A 9,701-nucleotide genomic window follows, 5' to 3' on the forward strand; every position below is an offset into this window, starting at 1 on the left:
TGAGTAGGTAGAAGAAGGAAAAGTGAATTTTTAAAAAGCAGTGTGGTTTTATTATTCCCTGGTCCCTCTGCAGCACTCTGTCAGCTACATAGTGCTTATTGGGTATTGGTTTGAGCTTGTGTATTTGTTTCCCCTGCAAGATTGTGAGCTCTTGGGAAGGTGGGATCCTGTCTTACTCATTTATGTGTCTCCAGTACTAGGCAAAGTGTTTGGCTTTCTCTTTCAGCTTTAGACAATTGATTGGCATTTTGAAAATGAAGTGAATACATACACTAGCATAAACTAATTAGGCTACAAAGGATTTTCCAGCAGAAACAATGAAGGGCCTATTCTACCAGCAGTAGTCTCATTTGTTTTTCTCCAAACCATGTTTGCAAGGTTCCGGAGCCCAGATGGGAAAGGTGCTCAAGAGGAACCATGCAGATGTGGTTGTCCCCGTATGGCCTAGAAGTTCTGATCATCATTCAAAGGAGTGTTGTGAGTATCACATGCTATGTTCCTTAAGCCTTGTACTTTTGAGACAAGAATCTATTTGCTGAAGAGGCCCAGTAATTAGCCTAATAAGGATTAATGATGTACACTTCCCAATACTATGTAGCTATTGTTTTAATTATCTATTTCCAACATGGGTATAATAGTTCCTTAATGGAAATCATTAATGCCAAATCTGTTCTCTTGGTAGCTTAGTATTCTTGATAATATTGTTTATATAATTTACCTGTTTAGCAAGTCACTTAATGGCTAAAGGTTAACTTATTCAAGATTAGATCATCTAACAACTTTCAGTTGATGGCATTCAAATTAATGTTGTTGGTTTATGTTTTCTTCCCTTTGTTGTATTAAACCAACTTGTTCAAACCTTGTTTGTAAAGGCCAGATGATAAATGTTTGAGACTTGGTCGGCCACATATTGTCTCTGTTGTATTTTCTTGTTTCTTTGTTTCTCTTTACAGTCCTTTATAAATATAAAACTCATTCTTAACTTAGGACCTGTATGAAGACAGACCTTGGATCCAATTTCATCCATTGCTTGTAAATTAAATACAAATATAATCCGCGGCTCACTAGGCTAATCCTCCGCCTTGCGGCGCCGGCACACCGGGTTCTAGTCCTGGCCTGGGCGCCGGATTCTGTCCTGGTTGCCCCTCCTCCAGGCCATCTCTGCTGTGGCCAGGGAGTGCAGTGGAGGATGGCCCAGGTACTTGAGCCCTGCACCCCATGGGAGACCAGGAGAAGCACCTGGCTCCTGCCATCGGATCAGCGCGGTGCTCCGGCCGCAGCGCACTGGCTGCGGCGGCCATTGGAGGGTGAACCAATGGCAAAGGAAGACCTTGCTCTCTGTCTCTCTCTCTCTCTCTCACTGTCCACTCTGCCTGTCAAAAAAAAAAAAACCACAAAGCACATAGTAGGTATTCCATGTTAGAGATATGAGACCCTACAGTGTAGACTTCCAGAAGAAACCTTGGAGATTATCCAGCTGGGACCCATATTTGTTTTCTAGATAATGTAACTAAAATCTCATAAATAAGTATGATTAACTGACTTACAAGTGTTGGAGGGACAGCAGGCCTTCAAATGAGTCCTTATGTAATTCAGTCAAGTCATTTTCACTGAGGATTCTGGAAAATGAAAGAGGTACTTCTGAATCAAAATGACAACTGCAGCTGTTTGCTTCATAGGACTAACTCTGTATGTAGAGGAAACTTTGGTAATGGTGCTGTTTAAATACCCAGATTCTAATTTACTTCTAGGGTGGCAATGTCTGTTGTATTTTAATTTAAACCATTTTTCCCACTCTCCCTTTTTTGTCCATCTCTATACACCTATCCGTCCTTCCCACCAAATCATAAATGTAATGTCTGCTCTGTAGGTCACAATGTCCCTGTTAGAACCTAACACTGGGAGGCACCAAGATTGGCAGAACTGCCATTTCCTTCTGTTTTTTCCCCAAGCCCTACTACCGAAGCCCCATGTTTGAGGTATGCCGGGGCTACAAGTTAAGGTTGACCAGGGAGGCAGTAATGATGGCTGAGTATTTAAATCCCTGCCATCTATGTAGGAGAACAAGACTGAGTTTGAGGTTCCTGAGTTTGACTGACCCAGTCTCACCACTACAGGCATCTGGGGAGTGAACAGTGTATGATAGCATGCTGCCTTTGCCTCTCAAATAAGAAAAATTAAATTTTCTTCCCCTTCCCTTTATCCCTTAGCCTTTCCAACTCCCGTCTTCACTCTTCAGAGGAAACTAGTGTTATTTACTTTTGTGTCAGATGACTCTGATTTTTCCTTTTTCCAAAGATTTATTTATTTATTTGAAAGTCAGAGTTACACACAGAGAGAAGGAGAGGGGAGAAGGGAGAGGGGAGAGGGGAGAGGAAGGTCTTCCATCCGCTGGTTCACTCCCCAATTGGCCACAAAGGCTGGAGCTGTGCTAATGAGGAGCCAGGAGCTTCCTCCAGGTCTTCCCATGTGGGTGCAGGGGCCCAAGGACTTGGGCCATCTTCCACTGCTTTCCCAGGCCATAGCAAAGAGCTGGATCGGAAGTGGAGCAGCTGAGACTCGAACCGGCACCCATATGGGATGCTGGCACTGTGGGTGGTGGCTTTACCTGCTATGCCACAGTGCCAGCCCTGACTTTGATTTTTCTTACAAGTTTGGGACATCTTTAAATGAAGCATAACCAAAATATATACAAACTGTGTGTATTGCATTTAAGAAACATCATAAATTAAAAGTCACAACTGCCTGATTCTAGCATTTTCCCATCAGAAATGAGATAGTAGGCTAAGGGGAAACTTTTATCTTTTTTAAAAAAGATTTTATTTATTTGTTTCAGAGTTATAATTACAGATGGAGAGAAGGAGAGACAGAAAGGTCTTCTCTCCACTGGTTCACTCCCCAAATGGCTGCAATGGCTGTAGCTGGGCCAATTGGAAGCCAGGAGCCAGGATCCATGAGCCTCTTTGGGGTCTCCTACATGGGTGCACAGACCTAAGTGCTTGGGCCATCCTCTACTGCATTCTCAGGCCATAGCAGAGAGTTGGATTTAAAGTGGAGCAGCTGGGACTAGAACTGGTGCCCGTACAGGATACCAGCGCCGCAAGTAGCAGCTTAGCCCACTGCACTACTGCAGCACTGCACAGGCCCTGGGAAAATTTATCTTAAAGTGATCATAACCCTTCTCCTTTGTCTGTTATATGTCTTGTTTGTATTCAGAAATAATTTATGATGTCTGTACAAGTTGTCCCAGTGATATAACACGCAAACTGTCGTGAAAAATGTCAATTAATTCCTTTTTTTTATTATGTTACACTCAGCACTTCAAAATTTCTAGTTCACTGGCCTAGGTGACATGATAGATTTTTATTTTTAGTTAATTATTTTGAATGTTAAGTATTTTCCCCCAAAATTGGGAGTCTAAACTGATTCCTTTCAAAAATCAGTAAGGAAAAGATAATTCAACAAATGGACAGTGGACAAAACCTCAACGAAACATAGATGTTCAATAAGTATATAAAGACATTTAAATTTATGAGTAATCAGAGAAATCCAGATTCAGCTGGGAACCCTTTTATTTGCCAGTCACATTAGCAAAAAGACAAAGAGCATCCCGAGGTGAAAAGGTGAAGGGAAGAGTCAGTGTTGGGGCATAGCAGGCTAAGCCGTCACTTGAGAAGCGTAAATTCCATATTGGAGAGCCTGGTTAAAGTCTTGGGCCCTCTGCTTCTGAGCCAGATGCCTGCTAGTGCACCTAGGAGGCAGCAGATGATGGCCCAAGTGCTTGATTCCTCGTCATCCCTGTGGGAGACCCAGAATCAAGTATTAGATCTTAGCTTTGGCCTGGCCCAGCCATGGCTGTTTTGGGCATTTGGGGAACAAAGCAGTGGATGGAAGATTCTCTCTTTCTCTCACTCTCTCATTTGCTCTCGCTCCATCTCCCCCTCCCCCCACTCCCATAGTTCAAGTAAACAAATACATCTTTTTAAAAAGGATGAAGGGAAATGAATGTTCTTATATTCTGTTAGCTGGAGTGTAAGTAAGTGTGCACAGCTTTTCTGAGGGCAATTAAAATTTCCTATTTCCGTAGTCTTCATCCATTTTCATTCTTTTTTTTTTTGAGATTTATTTATTTATTTGAAAGTCAAGTTACACACAGAGAGAAGGAGAGGCAGAGAGAGAGAGAGAGAGAGGCAGAGAGAGAGAGAGGTCTTCAATCCACTGGCTCACTCCCCAGTTGGCCACAATGGCCAGAGCTGTGCTGATCCAAAGCCAGGAGCCAGGAGCCAGGAGCCAGGAGCTTCTTCAAGGTCTCCCACATGGGTGCGGGGTCCCAAGCACTTGGGCCATCTTCCACTGCTTTCCCAGGCCATATCAGAGATCTGGATCAGAAGTGGAGCAGCCAGGACTCAAACCAGCGCCCATATGGGATGCTGGCATGGCTGGTGGAGGCTTTTCCCACTATGCCACAATGCTAGCTGCCCCATTTTCTTTCTAGACTTCTATTTTGCAAAATGCTTGTCCATGTTCACAAGTGTGCACAAGGATTTTCCTTGCAGCAATACATGAGAAGTGGACATAATCGAAAATCCATCAATAGAGGGATTATTAAGTAAACTGTGAAATGGCCATCCATACTATAGAATATCATGCAGGAGTTAAATGAATAGGGTAACTGACTGAGTACTAGGAGGGAAAGAAATCCAGAAGAAACCATGAAGTGAAAGAACCAAGTTGCAGGATGTTACTATTTAGGTTAAAAAAAGAAAGAAACCACACAACACAACCATTATGCTCTATGTAAATATGTTTGTAGGTAATTTTTTGGAAGGATATATGCCAAACTCAGAGCAGTAATTATTACCTCATAGGTAGGGAGTTAGGACACAATGAAGGTCTTCACTATCCCTATCACTTTTTATCTACTAAGAATGTAATGGTATTACTGATAAAATGCAAATAAATAGAAGTAGTTTCTTATTTCAAATTCTGTGCCTCGTTAAAACAACCATAGAATTATAATCAACAGATGTTGATTGTGACATGGAGAGGGAATACTTTTTCTGACATACTGACCTCAAAATAGTAGAACAAGAAAGCTCTTACAATGCAGTTAGTTTTGTGTATTCATGTTTGGGAGCGTGTACTCACAGTGTCTCAGCCCAGCGGTATGCTTTCCATACATTTTCATCAATGAAAGAAATCGAGTTTCCTTGGAAATTTCTGTAAAGGAACACAGTTCACATCCTTGAATGGGTTGGAAAAGAATGAACAGAATGAGGAAAAAAATCATGGCACCCTCATGGGGGAGTATTGAAATACAGAAATATTATCAGCTTTCTAATAAATACCAGTGCTTTTATGTTCCGTAGCTCTCTGCTTCCCAGTTTGCTCACTCAATAAATAATGAGGGGCCACTGACATAAACAATGAAGCATCCTCTCAGAAGCTTAACTTCGTCTCTGTCCAGTCTCTTTGACAGTAAAGACAGTCAATCACTTTGAATATTAAGTATTTTCACCAAAATAACTCAGGTGTCTACACTGACTTCTATAAATCAGTGAGAAAAGGATAAATTATTCAAGAAAAAATGGGCAAAATGTATTGTCACCAATAAGAATAATGAAAACCTATGCAGGTATACTAGTGCTTTGGCCAAGCGCCCTCTGCTGAAATCTTTCCAAGTACTGAATGGATACAGACAATTTAAAATCAGAGGGACTAATGTGCTGATGTGGAAAGCCTTTTGGAATACAGCATAGGGTAAAAGTGCCGATCACTGAGCCAGGAGCCAAGCATTACCTCCATAGGAAAAAAAAAAAGAGAGGAGGTTGGAAGGAAAGACGCACACCTGGGTTACAGGTAATAGAGTGAGGACCAGGGGATGATGAGGGTGTGTGGGGGTTCATACTTTCACATTTTATCCTACATTCTGTGCACTTTTTAAAAAGTGGAAAGGTGCTCATAATCGATACTTGTTTACAAGAAGCTGTTAAATGACTTATATTTAGCTTCAACTTTGAATTGCTGTGAGTGCTTAGCTTTAACTCTGTCCTCACTCCTCAGCAACAATGAACCTATTTGTTTTAGGTACACATTTTCCTGGAAGCAGGAGCAGCAATAAAACAGATACCTGTATGCTCACCTGCCTGGTGGATATGTCCTCTCGGGTTACTTTATGCTCATCAATAAAAAGTGCCTAACACTGAACACATCTCCCACTAACGGGCTCTTCTTTCTGACTGCTGTGCTTCTGCCTTATAGACCACCATCATTCTCGCTGTCATCCAGGGAAAGACTGTGGAGTCACGCATTTTTATTTTCTGTTACAATCCATCACACAATTCTTTAAGCCAGCTTTACAGATGAGGATATTGAATCCAAGCTAAATAACTTGTCCAAAGTCACAAAGCTAATCACTGGGAGACCTGTGTTCAAAGCCAGGCAACCTGGCTCCAGAATCTATCCTTAAATCTGTTGTATCATCTCTAATAAGTCGGGATGAGGGCTGTGTTGAAGAGTGGGATTAAAGCAATGAGGTAATAACATGGTGAATGTCAATAAATAATGAATCAGGAAAAGCAGTAAGGGCAATCACATGAGACTGTAGAAGAGACAGAAGAGAATAAGAGAAGGAGGATCAGGAAAGCTCACAAGCAAAGTGGCCACTTGGGGGTGAACCAACGGAAAAAGGAAGACCTTTCTCTCTGTCTCTCACTGTCCTACTCTGTCTGCCAAAACACACACATACACACACACACAGTCAACATAAGGTGGGGACTTGAGGAGGGCTCAGAAGATCTTGGGTAAAAGCTGCTGAGACAGGCAGGCTGTAGGGAACCATGAGGAAGGGAGATTCTTACAATATGCTGAAGGTGCCATTGTAGCTGTTGGGCTCTGGTACAGGAACTCTGTGAAGCTTCTGCACTGGGCTGAGGCCAGTGCACGAAAGTGTCTCATCTTTGCAGGTGCAGAGCTCACAGACATTTATGGTGGCAGCCGCATTCAGGGGTTGATCTGTGACTTCAGTTAGGGTTGAGTGCTGAGTCTGAACCTGGCCTGGATGTAGATCTGTAGTCTTCTTCAGGGATGGAGAATGGCCAGCTTTTGCAGTGGGTACCAGAGTTATGGTTAGCTCCATCTTGGAAGGCTGAGCTATGACACTGGGTGATGTTGGGTGCTGAGCTTGATGCTGACCTGCTGTTGGAACTGTCATCTCATTGTCCCCTGGGGACTGAGTTATGAGCTCCTTTAGTGGCTCTGTAGACTGAGTTAGGGTCATTTGCATGGTAGTAGAAGGTGTAGCCTCTGTAGTACGTTGTGGAGTTTGGGTAATTTCCAGGTCCAGAGGCTTGACTGTGACTTGAGGCAGGTTTGTATACTGAGTCTGAATCTGGACTGGAGGTGAAAATGTCACCTCAGGGTACATTGGATAAGGAGGAGGAGATATAGACTTGAAGGCTGTAGAATGTTCATCCTGTGTAGTGGGTACCTGAGTTATGGTTGACTCTAACTTCGAAGGTTCAGCTGTGCCACTGGGTGACATTGGATGCGGAGTTTGATCTTGACTTGGTTTTGGAACTACCATCTCATAATAAACTGGAGGCTGATAGACCACTTCATTATGTGGCCCTGGAGGCTGCCCTGAAGTCTCCTGCATGGTTGGGAGTGGTTCACCCTCCACAATGGATTCTGGAGTTAGGGTAAGTTCTACATCAAAAGGTTGAACTGTGACTTCTGTCAGGGTTGGATGCTGAGCCTGAACCTGGTCTGGTTGTGAAAGTACCTCCTCATGGAGCACGGGAGGTACTTTAGTCTTCTTCAGGGCTGTAGAATGTTCAGCCTTCCTGGTACGCTTTGCATTTATGGTAAGCACTGTGTCCAAAGGCTGAACTGTGATGTGAGGCAATGTTGGATATTGAGCTTGATTATGACCCAGTGTTGGAACTGTCACCTCTTGATGTATTGGAGATTGGGTTACACCCTCCATGGGAGGTTGACTGGAGGTCTCCTGCATGTCTGTAGAGGGTTCAGTCACCATACTGCTGGTTTCTGGAGTTATGGTAAGTCCCAGGTCCAGATGTTGAGTTGTGACTGGAGTCAGGTTTGGAGATGGAGCTGTAGTCTTGCTCAGGTCTGCAGGATGCTCAGCCTCTGTAGTAGGTTCTGTAGTAATGGTAAGTGCCAGGTCTAAAGGTTGATTTGTGACACTGGGTGATAGTGGAGGTTGATTTTGACCCTCATGATGCACTGGTGGCTGAGCTACAGATTCTTTAGGTGGAGTCTCCTGCACATTTGTGGCAAGTTCAGCCTCTGTAATGGGCTGTGGAGTTATTGTAAGTGCCAGATCAAAAGGTTGAAATGTGATGCGGGGTGATTTTGGAAACGGAGCTTGATCCTGAGCTGGTGTTGGAACTGTCACCCCCTGATATCCTGGGGGTTGAGCTATACCTTCCTTAGATGGCCCTGGAAGCTGAACTGGGGCCTCCTGCATGATTGGAGAAAGTCCGCCTTCCATTCCAGGTTGTGTAGTTATGGTGAGTTCCACATCCAAAGGTTGACCTGTGACTTTGGTCAGGTTTGGTTGCTGAGTTTGAAGCTCCTGCTGGGTTACAGATGATTGAGTGTCAGGGAAGTCTTGTGGCTTGGCTGGGGCTACATTTTGCACTGGAGCTTGTTCTGCATTCTTGAGGGGCTCTAGAGGCTCAGCTGGAGAAAGTTCCATCTTTTCAGGCAGTGCTGGAGGCTTGGCAAGAGGAGGCCCAAGCTGGGTTGGAGAAAATTCAACTTGCTTGGTGGGAACTGTAGGCTGGGCAGGTCCTTCCTGCTGACTCCAGTAAGGATAAACTTCTGGAGTGGGCTTTAGGGTTCTGGTAAGGTCAATATCCACATGTTTTGGTTTGGTTTTAGACATCCTTAAATGCTGAGTTCTGAGTATTTCTTCTGGAATATGAGGTGAAAATGTCATATTCATTGGAATAGCATCACTCATCTCTGGGAAGATATCTGAAGGCTGGTTTGTGTTTCCCTGTTGGAGTGGTAATTGGTAAGCACTCACGGGGCGCTCTAGAGGTGGAACGGAAATCCCCTGCTGGCTTGGTGAAGGTTCCTTCAGTTGTTCAGGCTGAGCTGGGACCCCTGGAAGTGGGGAGTGCTCATCCTCTTCTGGGGGCTTTGGCTGCTGAGCTGTGTCTGCCTCCTGGTCTTTCAAAGGCTCATGCTCCGTAGGGAACACTGAGGCGTGAGCTTGGGCTTCCTGATGGATTGGAGAAGGTGCAGCCTCTTCGGGGGCCTGTAAAATTTCAGCTGTTTCCTCCTGCTGGGTCATAGAGGGTTTCTCATCCTGCATAACTTCTGGAGATTGAATTGGCAGTGGTTCAACCTCTTCAAGAGGCGTTGGAGGCAGAGCTGGGACTGAGGCCTGAGTTGTTGTGACCTCGTGGCTGACTGGAAATGTTTCCACTTCTGCAGGGTTTTTTTTTTTTTTTTTTTGACAGGCAGAGTGGACAGTGAGAGAGAGAGACAGAGAGAAAGGTCTTCCTTTGCCGTTGGTTCACCCTCCAATGGCCGCCGCGGCCGGCGCGCTGCGGCCGGCGCACCACACTGATCCGATGGCAGGGGCCAGGAGCCAGGTGCTTTTCCTGGTCTCCCATGGGGTGCAGGGCCCAAGCACCTGGGCCATCCTCCACTGCACTCCCTGGCCA

At 44.5% G+C, this 9,701-nt stretch overlaps 1 protein-coding gene across 1 annotated transcript; it reads right to left on the reverse strand.

Annotated features, from left to right (window-relative positions):
* Positions 1 to 1,543: 1,543 nt before the first annotated feature.
* LOC138845942 (leucine-rich repeat-containing protein 37A3-like) lies at positions 1,544 to 9,347 on the reverse strand. The gene is made up of 3 exons (XM_070059991.1): positions 6,861 to 9,347; positions 5,149 to 5,220; positions 1,544 to 1,619 (listed from the first exon to the last, which is right to left on the reverse strand). Exons 1-3 carry the CDS (start codon positions 9,344 to 9,346, stop codon positions 1,544 to 1,546), a joined length of 2,634 nt encoding a protein of 877 aa, XP_069916092.1. The 5' UTR covers position 9,347.
* Positions 9,348 to 9,701: the final 354 nt, after the last annotated feature.

Source organism: Oryctolagus cuniculus, chromosome 17 (assembly GCF_964237555.1).
Source record: "Oryctolagus cuniculus chromosome 17, mOryCun1.1, whole genome shotgun sequence".
In the NCBI taxonomy this organism is placed as follows: domain Eukaryota; kingdom Metazoa; phylum Chordata; class Mammalia; order Lagomorpha; family Leporidae; genus Oryctolagus; species Oryctolagus cuniculus.